At 40.4% G+C, this 18948-nt stretch overlaps 1 protein-coding gene across 1 annotated transcript in view; it reads left to right on the top strand.

Annotated features, from left to right (window-relative positions):
* Nucleotides 1-18948, top strand: part of LOC115244162 (titin-like) — a 90151-nt gene that overhangs the window by 7164 nt on the left and 64039 nt on the right. Inside the window, 29 exon segments of the mRNA XM_029821593.1 lie at nucleotides 626-668; nucleotides 751-1025; nucleotides 1140-1357; nucleotides 1431-1652; nucleotides 1824-2170; nucleotides 2260-2608; nucleotides 2676-2914; nucleotides 3050-3279; nucleotides 3356-3499; nucleotides 3580-3837; nucleotides 3967-4110; nucleotides 4203-4475; nucleotides 4552-5097; nucleotides 5182-5659; nucleotides 7888-8468; nucleotides 8638-9180; nucleotides 9269-9523; nucleotides 9633-9776; nucleotides 10193-10594; nucleotides 10895-11209; nucleotides 11212-11265; nucleotides 11512-11734; nucleotides 11869-12041; nucleotides 12489-12628; nucleotides 12806-13322; nucleotides 13439-13582; nucleotides 13670-13921; nucleotides 14005-16706; nucleotides 17865-18867. Of these exon segments, the coding sequence (XP_029677453.1) occupies nucleotides 626-668; nucleotides 751-1025; nucleotides 1140-1357; nucleotides 1431-1652; nucleotides 1824-2170; nucleotides 2260-2608; nucleotides 2676-2914; nucleotides 3050-3279; nucleotides 3356-3499; nucleotides 3580-3837; nucleotides 3967-4110; nucleotides 4203-4475; nucleotides 4552-5097; nucleotides 5182-5659; nucleotides 7888-8468; nucleotides 8638-9180; nucleotides 9269-9523; nucleotides 9633-9776; nucleotides 10193-10594; nucleotides 10895-11209; nucleotides 11212-11265; nucleotides 11512-11734; nucleotides 11869-12041; nucleotides 12489-12628; nucleotides 12806-13322; nucleotides 13439-13582; nucleotides 13670-13921; nucleotides 14005-16706; nucleotides 17865-18867 (11214 nt within the window).

Below are 18948 nucleotides of genomic sequence, written 5' to 3'. Positions count from 1 at the left end.
ATATAATTAAATTTTGCTTCAGAGATAATCTCTGCAAATGGTTTGTAAGGATGCAAACCATTTAAAGAGAAATATCTATTAAAATTATTTAAAATTATACTTTTTGTTATATCAAGAATTTAATTTCACTCTTATATTTTTTTATCACCCAAGAAAAAAAAAATCTAATCGTTAGTTATCTTTTAAGATTCTCTTATTTATTGAGCGAAATTATATACATTGTCGTATTTAAATCGTTCTACATAATAGGTTTTTACGTGTTCACACGCATCTCTTCCTTCTTCGTGTATAATTCTTCTGTCGTACTTTCCAATTAGGGTAGAACAAATCGAGGAAACGAACCGTTGACGCCGTTTTTTCCTGTCGCCGTTACGCGCGATGACGACGCCGCACTTTTTCATTAAGTTATGTCTACATCAGGACGCACCGTAAATTTAAACCAATTTACTCATTAGCTCGAAAACGGACCATTGCGAAAATACGTGAAACAGTCTATATAATTCTGCGACTTGAGAAAAATCGGATCGAATACACACGCGATTTCACATAAATTTGTTTTAATTATTATTTCGATATTTAATATTGGTCGCATTATTTATGGGATTAACTTTTATTTTATTTGCAGTTCAAGGGGAGATTGTAACGCAAACGACGCCAACGGTACCAGTGTAAGTATCACGATATACTTAGTGATTATAATAATCTTAAGAGAAATATAATTGTTGTTTTAATGCGATCTCTTTGATGTAGATTTACCGGTAAACCTGGTGATCCATCACCGCCGATTTTCGAGCGAATCTTTAAAAATGCGAGATTCGCGCAGGGCGGCAACGCGATCTTTGAAGGCTGCGTTCGAGGCAATCCGAAACCAACAGTTTCTTGGACGCACAAAGGAATACTGTTGCTAGAATCGCGAAAGATTCGTATGTCTTATGATGAATATACTGGAATTGTCACACTTCAAATTAATCAGATTGGTCCAGGGGACGAGGGCGAGTACACGTGTAGTGCAAAGAATCAATATGGTGAGGATTTCTTCTGCCAGAAAATTTAATTTTAATTTTAGATATATTTTTTCTTCTTTTCTCTTAAGGTTAAAATAAAACGATGTAAAAATTATTGCTTTCTTCATTTTCTAGGCGAAGCGATTTGCTCAGTTTACATACAACCAGAGGGGTTCGGTCCTCCAGCGCAACAGCTGACGGATAGCTACAAGAAGGAATTTACGCAAAACATTCAGTCGAGCGAGCAAAAAATGCAGACCGGCAGTCAGGTCTTCCAACAACGCAGTTATCAACAAACAATAGATAAACGAAGTTACGTTAATGGCACGACTACGAGCATCGAAGATTTTAAGGTATTATAATTAAATGCTCTCGTTACTTCGATAGGATAACAGAGCTTAAGATAACATTTTGTAATCTTCACAGGTTGATACTTTTGAATACCGATTATTGCGCGAATCGGAGTTTCGCGAATCGATCACTCGCCGTTTCGTGGATGAATCCGATTTGCAAATTTCTACGACAGTTGATCGTACCTTAGGACCAATTGCCCCTCCGCAAATCACTCAGAAACCGAGAAACTCGAAACTCGTCGAAGGATCAGATGCCGTCTTCACCGCGAAAATAACCGGCAATCCTAAGCCAAGGGTGAGTTTATGCCGTATCTCAAAAGAGCATATTACATTTAATTTCACACATTTTACTATTCAATTCTGTAATTATTTTTATCTCCGATATTTTATACAAACGAAATATTAACAATTGTATAGTGGATCATCTAATATATGTATTATTAATTAATATAATATGTTGCCGCAGTTAACATGGTTCAAGAACGGCCAGAGAATCCGTGATACCCAACGCGTGGAGACGAGTTATTCGAATCAGCAGGCTACCTTACGAATCCGAGTCGCCCTGCCGGAAGACAGCGGTCATTATACATTATTGTCCGAAAATCCCCAAGGTTGCACTGTTAGCTCCGCTTACCTGGCAATTGAGTCCAGTGATCAAGTAGATCAAGTTCCGTATCAAGCGCATCAAAGGGAATTCATTAAGACTCAACAAGTGGAATCGACCGCCGAGTCTACTGACTCTGGCAAGGTTCTGCCACCGAATTTTGTTCGCACCATTACGGACAGAGAAGCTACCGAAGGCAAGATGACGCGGTATGTTTCGACTTTCTATCTTTCTAATATTTTTTTAAGCTAAATATCATTTTATTCGAGATATTCAAGTTATTATATATTATTTTCAGATTTGACTGTCGCGTAACTGGTCGTCCGTATCCCGAAGTCACTTGGTACATAAATGGTCAACAAGTCGCGAATGACATGACTCATAAAATCCTCGTAAATGAATCCGGTAACAATTCATTGATGATTACGAATGTGAGTCGTGCTGACGCCGGCATAGTAACATGCGTCGCTCGGAATAAAGCTGGCGAAACCTCCTGTCAGTGCAATTTGAACGTTATCGAGAAGGAACAAGTAGTCGCGCCGAAATTTGTAGAGCGTTTTGTCACGACAAGCGTGAAGGAAGGAGAACCCGTTGTCTTTATGGCACGCGCAGTTGGCACGCCGGTTCCACGCATCACGTGGCAAAAGGTAATATTTTCGAATTCTATCAGTTGTATCAATTGCAAATGTCTCTGATACTGACGATTTTTGACAGGACGGCGTGCCAATAACGCCTGGCTCCGAAATACGTATATCGAGCGACGGTAGCGGAGCTTCTACCTTGGATATTCCATGCGCCAAGTTCTCAGATGCAGCCTGGTACCAGTGCACCGCTCAAAATGTAGCCGGTTCCACCGCAACACGAGCGCGACTCTTCGTCGAGACGCCAAAAGGAACGGCCCCGGAACCAAGACGCCTGAACTTACCCCGACCAACGAAAGTCATCGAACCAGAGTAAGAGACTTTTCGAGTGTTCACCAAAAATTAACAGATTAATTGATGTTCTCCATTTTTTTTTCTTCAAATTTTCTCATTCTGTTTAGCGAGTTTATAGTAAGAAAATGAAATAACGCGAATAAATATTTGTAGACCAGCGCCTGGCCCCGAAGTGATTTATTTGAGACACGTGGAACGTGCCAAGCCTTACTTGCCGCCTTCTGAAGAAGATAAGATTTATCCGCCGCCACGTTTCATTATACCCTTAAAGGACGTTCATCAAATCGAAGGTGGACGAAGTCACTTCGAGGCCAGAATCGAACCGGTGGGCGATCCCACAATGAGGGTGGAGTGGTATGTTAATGGCAGAGCACTCGACGCGAGTAAGTATAACACTTGTATCATCGATTACTCGATTAGACTCTCGAATCAATCTAATTAATATTGGCGTATTTGTAGGTTCCCGGGCGACTTCCATCTTTCGTTTTGGTTTTATTTCACTCGATCTCATTAGCATTGTTCTTCAAGATAGCGGCGAGTATTTGTGCCGTGTCGTAAGCTCTACCGGAGTCGCCGAATCTCGAGCCACCCTCAGCGTAACCCGTAAGTATAAAAAGTATTTTATGAATTTCTTTCGTAATTATTATTCGCGTTATAAGCCAAATTTACTTCTCGTTTCTTAGCACGCGCCACGATTGAACAGGCGAGCCAATACCCCGACAGTCTCCAGTACATCCAGCAGCTCGAGGATTACAGCAAGTACCAAAGGCAGGAGAGCGTGGAGGAGACCTCTTCACAGCGGCCGGTTTTCATCCGCCCGCTCCAGGATCTTGGTGAGCTACAGGAAGGTCGTAACGCCCATTTCGAGGCGCAATTGACGCCTGTTAGCGATCCCACCATGAAAGTGGAGTGGTACAAGGATGGAAAACCAATCACAGCCAGTGAGTATCGACATCTGGAGAGAAGCACGATTATAATGGAATTATTAAAAATAAAATTCAATAAAAAACATTATAATATTCAAATTTATATTATAACATTTTTAATATTACTATATTTCGTTCTTTTAGGCTCGAGAATCACTAGCATCTTCAACTTCGGTTACGTCTCACTCAATATAATGCACCTACGGGTTGAAGATGCGGGTTCTTATACCGTCAGAGCTGTGAACCGCTTGGGAGAGGCCATCAGCTCCGCGACTCTCCGTGTCTTTGGTGAGTTTTAATTCTGCGACAAACAATCATTTTTAAGCGGTCTTTTTCGATTATTCTCTGATATTAAAATTAATCTCAAAATTATTGCGTAGCGCGAACGAGCGTAACGACAGACTTGGGTATCCCCGAGCAACTGAGATACATCGAGGCTGCCGAGGAATTGGAAGCGTATCAACAGGCGATGCACCAGAAGTACGTGCAGGAGCAGCCTGAACCGAGTAGCCCACCGGAATTTAAATCGCCTATTAAAGATCAGAGCGGCATACGAGAAGGCGGATTTGCTCATTTTGAAGCGCGCCTCGAACCAGTCGGTGACGCCGATCTTCGTGTCGAGTGGCTCAAGGATGGACGACCTGTAGAAGCTAGTGAGTAACGTATAATTCGATTCGCAGAAATGCATGTCATTAAGTTTGTATATTCATAAAACATTCTCGAATTTAGGTTCCCGAATTACAACCTTCTTCAATTTCGGTTACGTGGCGCTGACCATCAAATATGTAACGATACACGATGTCGGCGTATATACTTGCCGAGCTTACAACAGGGCTGGCGAGGCTCATACTACTGCTCAATTAAGCGTAATTAGTAAGAACGATGTTATTTACGATAGTCAGCATCCTACCGGTCTTCAAAAAATTCAATCTCTCGAAGATTCGAGCAGATATTCGCGACAAATTCAGGAAGAAACGCAGGTTACGCAGGCACCACGATTCCTGGGCAATCTTAAAGGCACGAATAAAATCGTAGAGGGTCAACGGGCGCACTTTGAGGCGCGTGTAGAACCTCAAAGCGATCTGAGCATGAAGATCGAGTGGTACCACAACGGCAAACCTATCACTGCCGCTAATAGAATTCAGACGTATCACGATTTCGGATACGTTGCCATTGACATTCTTCAAGTTCGTCCCGAAGATGCTGGCACGTATACCGTTGTGGCTAGAAACTCTCGCGGGGAAGCTCGTTTATCCGCCACCATGACCGTAGAGAGTAAGATATATAACTTATACTATATTTATGCAGCTAAAATCTCTGAAAAATCGCAAAATTAATAAATTTTATTAATTTTTCCAGCGCGTTCTAGCATAGATACTAGTAGCATGCACCGCGGCACTTACGAAAAGACTCAACGCTTAGAAGAATCCAAGTTCATCGAACCGCATTATCATATCGAAGAAATCTCCAAATCAAAACCGATCTTTATCCAGCCATTGAGTGATCCTAAGCCGGTTAGCGAGGGCAAGAATATTCACTTGGAATGTCGCTTGGAACCAATGGGCGATCCAACGATGAGAGTTGAATGGTTCCAAAACGGACGTCCGGTCACGGTTGGCTCCAGATTCAGGACTTATTATGATTTCGGATTTGTCGCACTCGACATAGTACACGCTACCGTTTATGATTCCGGCGAATATACTGTCAGAGCCACTAATCATCTGGGCACCGCGCATACTTCCGCTTGCGTGAGAGTCATCGGAAGATCCGACGTCGTCACCGAAACGCAGAACGAACAATCGCTCGAGCAGATACAAATGTTGGAGGACTCATCGAGGTTCGCTTTTATTTATTGCCTTGTAATTCATGCAACTTATCTGTGTACTATTATTCTTATTTATTGTTCTATTTTTTATATAGATATCGCAAAACTCAACAAGAGGAAGTCACTGTGATGCAAGCACCTCAGTTCACTCGACCTTTACACAACATCGAAACGGTGGAACTGACCAACGTTCATCTCGAATGTCGTCTACAGCCGGTCGGTGACGTAACCATGAAAGTCGATTGGTTCGTCAACGGCCGACCGGTAAAAACTGGTCACCGATTTAGACCATCTTACGAATTTGATTACGTGGCTTTAGATATCCTCGGCGTATATCCTGAAGATTCTGGCGTGTACACCTGTCAGGCTAGAAATCAACTTGGCGAGGCAGTTACTTCGTGTTCTGTAAGAGTACATGCAAAGAAGGATTTAATTCTGGAATCTCAACATCCTGAAGGATTGGAAAGGATACAGTACTTGGAGGATGTTTCTCGATACAAGAGACACGAACTCATCGATGAGGTTGTGAATGTAAAGCCGAAATTTATTACAAAACCGAAAAATCAGGAAAATCTTCGAGAAGGACAACACGCTCATTTCGAATGCAAATTGGAACCGGTAACGGATTCGAATTTGAAGGTCGAGTGGTTCAAGAATGGTCGTCCAGTAACGATAGGTAATTTATTCCTCTTATCATTAATAATTTACAATAACAACAAACACACGCAAACATCATTATTCAATTATTTTTCTTTTTATTAACAGAATTTTATTAACGGAATGCTCAGCTCTCTCTCTCGTGTATCTGTTAAATTATATTTAATCTTATGCACATTAATTTGCAGGACACCGTTTCCGTCCGATTCATGACTTCGGTTACGTTGCATTAGACGTAATTGATTTAATCGCTGAGGACTCTGGAACTTATACGTGTCGTGCCGTTAATCTGGTAGGCAGCGACGAAGTGAACTGCATCTTAACATGTCGCTCGGGCGCGCATATCTTAACAGATACGCAAAATGAGCTTGGACTTGAACAGATTCACTATCTCGAAGATAGATCCAAATATCACAGACAAGAAATTATTGAAGAAACCACCACTCAGGCTCCCATTTTCACGACTTCATTAAACAATGTCGAGATAAAAGAAGGTCAGCGAGCTCATTTCGAGTGCAGACTAATTCCAGTGTCCGATGCAACGATGAAAATTGAATGGTTCCACAATAATAATCCGGTGAAAGCAGGCTCGAGATTTATCGAAACAAATAGCTTCGGTTTCGTCGCTCTCGATATTATGTATGCATATCCCGAAGATTCTGGAACATATACTTGCAGAGCTAAAAATATTATTGGAGAAGCTATCACTTCTGCAACCGCTATCGTTCACTGTAAGCTCTTGGCTATTTTAAAATTTGCTGGATGATTAGTTTCAATATTAATAATAAAAATCGTTAATTCATTATTTTTTATCTACAGCCAAAAAGTCAATCTACACAGAGACTCAAAGCGAGCAAACTCTTCAACGTCTTCGCACCTTGGAGGACACGTCTCGTTATCAACGTAAAACAACAACCGAGGAAATTATTACACAAGCTCCTGTCTTCACGTTGCCGATAAAAGATCTCCGTGTTGCTGAGAATCAAGCAGCGCATTTCGAAGCACGTGTCATCCCGGTTGGAGATCCCAAACTCAAAGTGGAATGGCTGCGTAATGGAGTTTCCATTTCAGCCTGTAAGTATCCAACGTCTTGTAAATTTACATGTTATAGGATATCATGTTCTACAAATAATGAAATTAAAAAAAAAAAAAATATATCTTTATTACTCTTAAGCCGGTTAGCGAGGGCAAGAATATTCACTTGGAATGTCGCTTGGAACCAATGGGCGATCCAACGATGAGAGTTGAATGGTTCCAAAACGGACGTCCGGTCACGGTTGGCTCCAGATTCAGGACTTATTATGATTTCGGATTTGTCGCACTCGACATAGTACACGCTACCGTTTATGATTCCGGCGAATATACTGTCAGAGCTACTAATCATCTGGGCACCGCGCATACTTCCGCTTGCGTGAGAGTCATCGGAAGATCCGACGTCGTCACCGAAACGCAGAACGAACAATCGCTCGAGCAGATACAAATGTTGGAGGACTCATCGAGGTTCGCTTTTATTTATTGCCTTGTAATTCATGCAACTTATCTGTGTACTATTATTCTTATTTATTGTTCTATTTTTTATATAGATATCGCAAAACTCAACAAGAGGAAGTCACTGTGATGCAAGCACCTCAGTTCACTCGACCTTTACACAACATCGAAACGGTGGAACTGACCAACGTTCATCTCGAATGTCGTCTACAGCCGGTCGGTGACGTAACCATGAAAGTCGATTGGTTCGTCAACGGCCGACCGGTAAAAACTGGTCACCGATTTAGACCATCTTACGAATTTGATTACGTGGCTTTAGATATCCTCGGCGTATATCCTGAAGATTCTGGCGTGTACACCTGTCAGGCTAGAAATCAACTTGGCGAGGCAGTTACTTCGTGTTCTGTAAGAGTACATGCAAAGAAGGATTTAATTCTGGAATCTCAACATCCTGAAGGATTGGAAAGGATACAGTACTTGGAGGATGCTTCTCGATACAAGAGACACGAACTCATCGATGAGGTTGTGAATGTAAAGCCGAAATTTATTACAAAACCGAAAAATCAGGAAAATCTTCGAGAAGGACAACACGCTCATTTCGAATGCAAATTGGAACCGGTAACGGATTCGAATTTGAAGGTCGAGTGGTTCAAGAATGGTCGTCCAGTAACGATAGGTAATTTATTCCTCTTATCATTAATAATTTACAATAACAACAAACACACGCAAACATCATTATTCAATTATTTTTCTTTTTATTAACAGAATTTTATTAACGGAATGCTCAGCTCTCTCTCTCGTGTATCTGTTAAATTATATTTAATCTTATGCACATTAATTTGCAGGACACCGTTTCCGTCCGATTCATGACTTCGGTTACGTTGCATTAGACGTAATTGATTTAATCGCTGAGGACTCTGGAACTTATACGTGTCGTGCCGTTAATCTGGTAGGCAGCGACGAAGTGAACTGCATCTTAACATGTCGCTCGGGCGCGCATATCTTAACAGATACGCAAAATGAGCTTGGACTTGAACAGATTCACTATCTCGAAGATAGATCCAAATATCACAGACAAGAAATTATTGAAGAAACCACCACTCAGGCTCCCATTTTCACGACTTCATTAAACAATGTCGAGATAAAAGAAGGTCAGCGAGCTCATTTCGAGTGCAGACTAATTCCAGTGTCCGATGCAACGATGAAAATTGAATGGTTCCACAATAATAATCCGGTGAAAGCAGGCTCGAGATTTATCGAAACAAATAGCTTCGGTTTCGTCGCTCTCGATATTATGTATGCATATCCCGAAGATTCTGGAACATATACTTGCAGAGCTAAAAATATTATTGGAGAAGCTATCACTTCTGCAACCGCTATCGTTCACTGTAAGCTCTTGGCTATTTTAAAATTTGCTGGATGATTAGTTTCAATATTAATAATAAAAATCGTTAATTCATTATTTTTTATCTACAGCCAAAAAGTCAATCTACACAGAGACTCAAAGCGAGCAAACTCTTCAACGTCTTCGCACCTTGGAGGACACGTCTCGTTATCAACGTAAAACAACAACCGAGGAAATTATTACACAAGCTCCTGTCTTCACGTTGCCGATAAAAGATCTCCGTGTTGCTGAGAATCAAGCAGCGCATTTCGAAGCACGTGTCATCCCGGTTGGAGATCCCAAACTCAAAGTGGAATGGCTGCGTAATGGAGTTTCCATTTCAGCCTGTAAGTATCCAACGTCTTGTAAATTTACATGTTATAGGATATCATGTTCTACAAATAATGAAATTAAAAAAAAAAAAATATATCTTTATTACTCTTTACCTTCTAAAAGCAAATCGTGTAACGACCATGCACGACTTTGGATACGTCGCTTTAAACATGAAGTACGTCAATCCCGAAGATTCAGGCACTTATACGTGTCGTGCGACAAATGAGCTCGGAGAAGCGGTTACTTCAGCAACACTATTCGTTCAATGTAAGTCCAAACTCAATGCGCAATTCAGATATACAATGATTTTTTTTTGCACAATATGCAAATTAATTTATGGAATATAATCGACAACACTTACACAAATTATGCAAATTTTCTCAATATTAATGACACGCTATAATTATGCTATTAAACTAAAATGTTGTTTGAAACATTTAACAAATCGCTATGTAACACTGCTGATTTTATATTTTTCAATTTTATTATTGCTTTATAAATTTGGTGTGTTATTTTGCTAAACTTATTTGTTACTATCTGCAAATAAGTATTTACTCGTATGCAATATATCGCAATTTGATTAACAATGTAAACTTTTCTGGTTTTGCAAAAACATTGAATTATATATAATTTCCCTTTATACACAACTCGTACACAATTACACAAATTCTTCTAAAATGCAGCCAAGGCAGCCTTGCAGTTTGAATCACAACACGAAAACGCTTTGTCGAAACTCCAAGCCTTGGAAGATACCTCAAAATATCAACGTCGTGAGGAAGAAGAGATTGTTGTAAAAGAAAAGCCATCCTTTACGGTCCAGTTGAATGGACCTACCAGTCTAGTCGAAGGTCAAAGCGCACACTATGAGTGTCGTATAGAACCTTATCCTGATCCCAACATGAAGGTGGAGTGGTTCCACAATGGCAAACCATTATCCACCGGTCATAGGTATAGAACTACCTGTGACTTTGGATTTGCGTCGTTGGACGTGTTGACCGTATATGCCGAAGATTCGGGCACATATACTTGCCAGGCTACCAATAAATTGGGATCGGCGAGAAGTTCGATTAATCTCGACGTGAAATGTGAGTAACAGAAGAACGCGTTTTTGCGTGTCAAGTATCTTGTAGTAGTCCATTTTATTGTATTTCCCTGCTTTATACATATATATACAACAGAGAATTAATTTTTTTATATTTATAATTTTACCTACACAATTTATATTTATGAACACCTTAGATATTTATAATTTTGTCTACACAATTTTATAAATTGTAATTTTCACATTAGAGAGCCGTATATATTAGTTCTTTACTTTATTTATATTTCGCATTTTAAAATCTTCTTTCTTTGTTTTGTTAAATAAAAAAAAAATCGCTTTTTAGCTCGAGCATCGATTATTCGCGATACACAGCATGAGAGCGCATTGAAAAAGATACAATATCTTGAGGACGATTCGAGATATAAGCGCATAGTCGAAGAAGATACAATTATCGCGGAGAAGCCTGCTTTTGGACGACCGCTGAAGAATATTGAACACTTACCGGAAGGCAAAAACGCCCATCTTGAAGCTACATTGACTCCCGTGAACGATCCGACGATGGTCGTCGAATGGTTCAGAGACGGGCGTCCCATTCCTCAGGGACATAAATTTAAAACGACCTACGACTTTGGATATGTCGCTCTCGATATTCTTTACGCTAAGCGAGTAATGCCGTCGGTGAGGCTGTTACTACTTGTGTGATCAGCGTGGATTGTAAGTGATATTTTATGTATTTATAGATTGGATCTATATTGTTTTGGCAAGCGCACCCGTTGCATAATATATTTCTTTGAAATATTTTTTTTAAACAAATGAGAGAAAAAATGCGAAATAATCGTTCATATATTTCCATTTCCCAAAATTGATAAGGGTGTAAACAAATTTGTTAATAAACTATAAATTTTTTTAAATAAAAAACACGGGCGCATAATTATCGATTATTTTGATTTATGCAAATAGCAAAACAAGGTTTATACCTCGACACATTGGATGCTCAACGTTTACAAAAGATTCGAGAATTGGAAACTGTTGAAATCAAAGAAGAAGTCGAAAAGGAGGTTATTCATCAGAAACCTGTTTTCTTGACACCGCTAAACAATCTGGATCATCTCAAAGAAGGCGAACATGCTCATCTGGAATGTCGTGTGGAGCCAATTAACGATCCAAACTTGAAAATTGAATGGTATGTTTATGGATAAAAACAGCGTCAACATTTAAAATATATTATAAGACAGAAACCAAAAGCCATTAATAGTTTTGATACAATGCCAAATAATCCAATTGATCAATTGATTAAATTTTCTTGACACTTGATAGGTTTGTCAATGGAGTCGCAATTAAAACTGGTCACCGCTTCCGCACTACACACGATTTTGGCTACGTGGCTCTCGATATTCTGTATACCTATCCCGAAGATTCCGGTACTTATATGTGTAAAGCAACCAATTTGGCCGGCGAAGCCGTTAATACCTGTACTATTAAAGTCAGTTGTAAGTATAAAGTATCATGTTAATTCAAAATATTAATTTTAAATTAATTCCGCATAATTATCAGCAAGGAATACCCAATATCCAAAGTATAAATTTCTATCCATGAAAAATTTGAAAACATTTATCGGCGTTAATCAAATTAATCAACGAGAAAGAGGCCGTTTGTCAAATAGATAGCATCGCTTTTATAAAGAAGAGTTCCGTTAAAATTTTAATTAATTCTTGCAAGCTCGGACAAGTTCTTTCATGGAAAATATTATATTATGCTTCGAAAAATTTCGGATGTCTCAAGAAATACCAAGTCTCGCAGTATCAACTCTCCGAATCAAGATTTATTGTAGAATTGAATTTATTTTATTCAAGAAAGCGCGTATATATAAAATTACTAATAGTAAAAATATAATTATGGAGAGAAACAAACTAGTTATGATCCCTTTTTTATTTTAGCACGACGAAGTATTCTTCTGGACACCCAACATCCGGATGGTTTAGAAAAGATTCGAGAATTAGAAGCCCAGGGTCATCCCGCACGGTTGGAAATTGAGGAACCGCCAGTAACACCACCAAGATTTGTCACCGAGCTTAGAGTAAGTAATAATAATTACATTAATATAATGTAATTATATACATATAATATATATGAATGGTTATTAAATATAATAATAGTTAATGTGTGAATAATTATTAAGAACTAATACAACAAATATAAAAAGTACAACAAATATGAGAAATAAACATAATAAACATGAGAAATTGTTTTATAGGGCACGACTGAAGTATACGAAGGGCAAACCGCTCATTTCGAGTGCCAAGTGGAGCCTCTGCATGACGCTAATCTGAGAATTGAATTCTTCCACAACGGTAAACCTTTACCATCGGCGGCGCGTTTCCACGTGACCTTCGATTTTGGATACGTGGCATTAGATATCGGTCATGCCGTACCCGAAGACGCAGGGCAATATTCTGTACGTGCGATAAACGCGCTAGGACAATGTGTGTCGTCCATTGAGCTCAAGGTAATCCCACGAGATAGTATTATTTTGGATTCCCAACGACCCGAAGGAATGGACAAGATCCGGGAGCTCGAAGCTCAACAGCCATGGAAACGACCGGATGTACCGGAGCCTCAAACTCGGCAGCGTCCTGTCTTCACTCAACCATTACAAAATATCGACAATATCGCCGAGGGTCACACCGCGCATTTTGAATGCAGGCTCATACCCGTGGGTGATCCCATGCTTAAAGTGGAGTGGTTTAGAAACGAAGTGCCCTTGGAGACAAGTAAGAATCGTCAGAGATACGAACTTTCAATGCAAAACTTTGTTGATTCCACAAATATATTTAATATATTTGTAATTATCACGCAAAATTAATATTTGTTGCAATGTTTCTTGCAGGTTCGCGAATTACAAAAGTACATGACTTTGGCTACGTATCTCTGGACATCGCTCACGTACGTGACGAAGACGAAGGTGTTTACATGTGTCGCGCTTCTAATCCGTTGGGTGAAGCGGTTACAACGGCTTCGATGAAGATTAAAAGTGAGTGTCCGATTTTACCTCGTTTATTTAATACATAAAGATAAATTTAATGCGGTGTGAATTTAATTGATTTATCCATATATATAGCCAAGGCCAGCATACAATTAGATACTCAGCATCCGGAGGCGCAACGTAGAATCGCTCAATTGGAAACCAAGGAAGTCGGGCGACCCGAGGAGCCGGAAAAGGTCTTTGATAAACCGATTTTCACGCAATTATTAACCGGGCCAACGGAACTCTGGGAAGGACAAATGGCTAGATATGAATGTAGAGTCGTTCCTGTCGGCGATGCAAATTTAAAATTCGAGTGGTACATGAATGGAGTCGAATTAAAAATGGGTAAGAAAATACGATTTTATAATAAATTATCATTAATGTTACAAGTATTTGATTTAATAAAATTGTTGGGCTTTGTTATTCAGGTTCACGCTTTCACGTAAATCACGACTTTGGATACGTAACGCTAGACATTTTGAAAGTTATCCCCGAAGATTCCGGCGTCTATACTTGCAAAGCGATCAACAATGCAGGTGAGGCGGTTTCATCGATTTCCTTGAAAGTAAAAGCGCGTTCGGCTATCGCTTCTGAGAGCATACAAGCAGATGCGTGGCAAAAGATTCAATTGAAGGAAGCAGAGATGAATAAGGTACCGGAAATGTTTATTGACACGACACCACAACAGGCACCAGTTTTCACCAAGCATCTCGAGAGCTTCGATAAACTGGTAGAGGGTCAACGTGTTTATTTAGAGGCTCAGGTAGAGCCGCGAGCGGATCCCAACTTGAGAGTAGAATGGTTTAAAAATGGTATGCCTCTACAGACTGGAACTAGACTTCGTAGTACGTTCGATTTCGGTCTGGTAACGTTGTCGATCAACGGCTTGAGATCCGATGATTCCGCAATTTATACTTGCAAAGCGACTAATCTCTTGGGAGAGGCTGTGTCAACTTGTAGCTTAAAAATTGCCGATCGTCACTGGTTATTGGGAGACACTTTGCATCCGGACGCTTTGTCGAAAATCGATGCCTTGGAGCAGCCTCAGATAATTTCTACTGAACAACCGGAACCTATTTACGAAGAACCCGTCTTTATCACTCATCTGAACAACGTGGAGTGCATTGAAGGTGATAATGCTCACTTTGAATGCAATGTAGAGCCATCAAAAGATCCAACTATGAAGATTGAATGGTTCTTGAACAGTAAACCTTTACCGACCGGTGCAAGATTTAAGAGCACTTACGACTTCGGCTACGTGGCTCTGGATTTAAATCACGCTTACGAAGAAGATTCTGGCATAATTACTGTAAAAGCTACAAATTCGAAGGGAAGCGCGCAGACATCAGGTACTTTGAAATGCACCAGCAAACAAAACATTTATCTGCAAACACAACATCCACAAGGGGAAGCCGGACTTGAAAAAGTGAAAGAAGCAGAAGATGCTTATCTGTCAAAATACAAGAGACCGGAGGAAGGTCCTGAACACGAATTTCCTAAACCGATTTGGACGGTGCCACTTAAGCCTGAGTTTAAACTGGGAGAATCCGAACCGTTACATTTGGAAGGACAAGTCGAACCAAAAGATGATCCCAATTTAAAAATTGATTGGTATTTTAACGGAAAACCTTTAGAACATGGTTCGCGCTTCAAAATGACTAGCGATTTTGGATTTGTTACTTTGGATTTAACGGATGTTTATGAGCGCGATTCCGGTATTTATACCTGCAAGGCTTATAATAAAGCGGGCGAAGCCTTTACATCGACGACGATTTATTGCTCCACGAAAGAAAATATCATTGAAAAGTCGCAGCATCCCAAAGGTAAAGAAGGTCTCGAAGCGATCCAAGATTTGGAAGAATCCTTGAAACGACAAGAAGGAATTCCACCAGGAGAGGAAGAGGGTCAACCACCGATGTTTACGTCGCAATTTGAGAATCTAACTAATCTGTCGGAGGGAGAGATCGCTCACTTTGAAGCATCTCTCATCCCTACTGGTGATCAAACCATGGTAGTCGAGTGGTTTTACAATGGCAAAGCTTTAGAAGCCAGTCATCGTACGAGAACTGTTTACGCTTTCGGTATGGTTGTTCTTGAAGTTCTCGGCACTAAAATAGAAGATTCGGGTACTTATATCTGTAGAGCCACCAACAAATGGGGTAAAGCAGAGATCAGCGTACAGCTTGAATGTATTGACAAGTCTAAAGGACAGAAGCCTAAATTCACAACGCATATACAGTCTTTGGAGGGTCTAAAAGATGGACAATCGGCTCACTTCGAATGTACTCTCATCCCAGTGGGAGATCCTCACATGAAAGTTGAATGGTTCCACAATGGAAAACCATTGCGGCATTCTTCGCGTTTTAAGATGGTTTCCGATTTCGGTTTTGTAGTTATGGATATCGCCGGAGTGATGTCTCACGACACTGGTGAATACGTTTGCAAAGCTAGCAACAAGTATGGTGAGGATTATACAAAAGCTACAATCAAGTGCTTTGGCAAGAGCGGAGTTTACTTGGATTCTCTGCAGCCAGACTCGCTCGCTAGAATACGGGAACTCGAAAGTTACACCGGAGAACAAGTGACCACTCCTACGACTCCCGTCGCCGAACCGCCGAAATTCATCACGCAAATCGCTGATATTACAAAACTGGTAGAGGGACAGTCTGCACACTTCGAAGCCAGACTGACCCCGATAAACGATCCCGATTTAAAAGTCGAGTGGTATTATAATGGCAAGAAACTTCCTCACGGCCATCGATACCGTACCTTCCACGATTTTGGTATTGTTATCCTGGACATACTTTATTGTTACGAAGAGAATTCCGGAGTTTACGAATGCAGAGCCGTCAACAAGTACGGCGAAGATTCTACGAAAGCATCGCTCAAATGCTTCTCCAAGGCTAATCTTATTTTAGAGTCGCAACTTCCAAAAGGCATGGAAGGCGGTCTAGAGAAAATTCAAAATCTTGAAGATTCAATGATACGTACGAGAGACGAAAAGACTGTAGAAGAACGTGGCAAAGCTCCAATGTTTACTGTACCTTTAAGTAATATCGATGGTCTACGCGAGGGAGAGAGCGCGCATTTCGAGGCACGATTAATACCTACAGACGATCCAAAATTAAAGGCAAGTTTTAAAATTATTTTAATTCTAGTCTATATATTATAGCTGTGTATATATTTATTTTACATTAATATGATATGTTATATTACATTGTCATATTATTATATTATATTATATATTATATTTATTATATTATATTGCTTTTATACGCGCAGGTCGAATGGTTCTGGAACGGTAAACCATTGCGAACGGGATCTCGTTTCCGCACTTTTTGCGATTTTGGTTTCGTCATTTTGGAAATTTCTCCCATTTATCCTGAGGATTCGGGTGAATATAGTTGTAGAGCGACGAATGATTACGGTGAGGCGGTGACAACGTGCACTATGAAGTGTACGGGGAAACGTAGTATTATTTTGGAGTCTCAGCTACCCAAAGGAATGGAAAGTACGATTGATAAGATCGCTGAATTAGAAGGCCTTGGAACCGTTCCGGGTCAAGCCAGTCCTGAGGATGACACCGGGAGACCACCCGAATTTATTACGACTCCTTCTGATCTGACTTTGGCTGAAAACTCTCTTGCTCACTTCGAATGTCGACTGCAGCCAATTAATGATTCTAGCATGAGAGTTGAATGGTTTCACAATGGCAAGCCTCTTCTCGCTGGTAGTAGAATCAAGACAATTCACGACTTTGGTTTTGTTATTCTGGAAGTTGCAAACTGCTATCAACGCGACTCCGGTCTATACACCTGCAAAGCCACTATTCCGGAGTTTACGAATGCAGAGCCGTCAACAAGTACGGCGAAGATTCTACGAAAGCATCGCTCAAATGCTTCTCCAAGGCTAATCTTATTTTAGAGTCGCAACTTCCAAAAGGCATGGAAGGCGGTCTAGAGAAAATTCAAAATCTTGAAGATTCAATGATACGTACGAGAGACGAAAAGACTGTAGAAGAACGTGGCAAAGCTCCAATGTTTACTGTACCTTTAAGTAATATCGATGGTCTACGCGAGGGAGAGAGCGCGCATTTCGAGGCACGATTAATACCTACAGACGATCCAAAATTAAAGGCAAGTTTTAAAATTATTTTAATTCTAGTCTATATATTATAGCTGTGTATATATTTATTTTACATTAATATGATATGTTATATTACATTGTCATATTATTATATTATATTATATATTATATTTATTATATTATATTGCTTTTATACGCGCAGGTCGAATGGTTCTGGAACGGTAAACCATTGCGAACGGGATCTCGTTTCCGCACTTTTTGCGATTTTGGTTTCGTCATTTTGGAAATTTCTCCCATTTATCCTGAGGATTCGGGTGAATATAGTTGTAGAGCGACGAATGATTACGGTGAGGCGGTGACAACGTGCACTATGAAGTGTACGGGGAAACGTAGTATTATTTTGGAGTCTCAGCTACCCAAAGGAATGGAAAGTACGATTGATAAGATCGCTGAATTAGAAGGCCTTGGAACCGTTCCGGGTCAAGCCAGTCCTGAGGATGACACCGGGAGACCACCCGAATTTATTACGACTCCTTCTGATCTGACTTTGGCTGAAAACTCTCTTGCTCACTTCGAATGTCGACTGCAGCCAATTAATGATTCTAGCATGAGAGTTGAATGGTTTCACAATGGCAAGCCTCTTCTCGCTGGTAGTAGAATCAAGACAATTCACGACTTTGGTTTTGTTATTCTGGAAGTTGCAAACTGCTATCAACGCGACTCCGGTCTATACACCTGCAAAGCCACCAATCGCCACGGCGAAGCCACGGTATCGTGCAAACTTCAAGTCCGCGGACGTCAAGGTATTATCTTGGAGCCACAGTTACCGACCAATTTCAAAACCGGTACGGAAAGCATTCAGAAATTGGAGGAGTCTTTGTACAAGAGAGATGAGATCCTAGCAGAGGAAGAAACACCGAATCCACCGAGATTCACCGTCGAACTTAAAGACATCGAAGTTGAAGAAGCCGGACCGAGCCATTTCGATTGCAGAGTCGAACCTGTGGGTGATTCTACTATGCGCATTGACTGGTTCCACAACGGCCGGCCCTTCGCGACCGGCTCTCGAGTTCATCAAATTAATGATTTCGGATTTATATCACTGGATATGTCGTATACATACGCGCGAGACAGCGGCGAGTATGTCTGCAGAGCCACTAATAAATGGGGCTCCGCTACTACCAAGGCCACCATCACTTGCAAATGTAAGTTACGCGATTGAACCAGATCTCTAAAATATTTCTAAATTAATATACTTTTATATTTAAAAAAAACTTGCTTTATAT

Source organism: Formica exsecta, unplaced genomic scaffold (genome assembly GCF_003651465.1).
Source record: "Formica exsecta isolate Colony F162 unplaced genomic scaffold, ASM365146v1 scaffold80, whole genome shotgun sequence".
Classification (NCBI taxonomy): domain Eukaryota; kingdom Metazoa; phylum Arthropoda; class Insecta; order Hymenoptera; family Formicidae; genus Formica; species Formica exsecta.
Note: the sequence above shows the minus strand (reverse complement) of the source record. Positions and strands in the feature narration are given on the sequence as shown.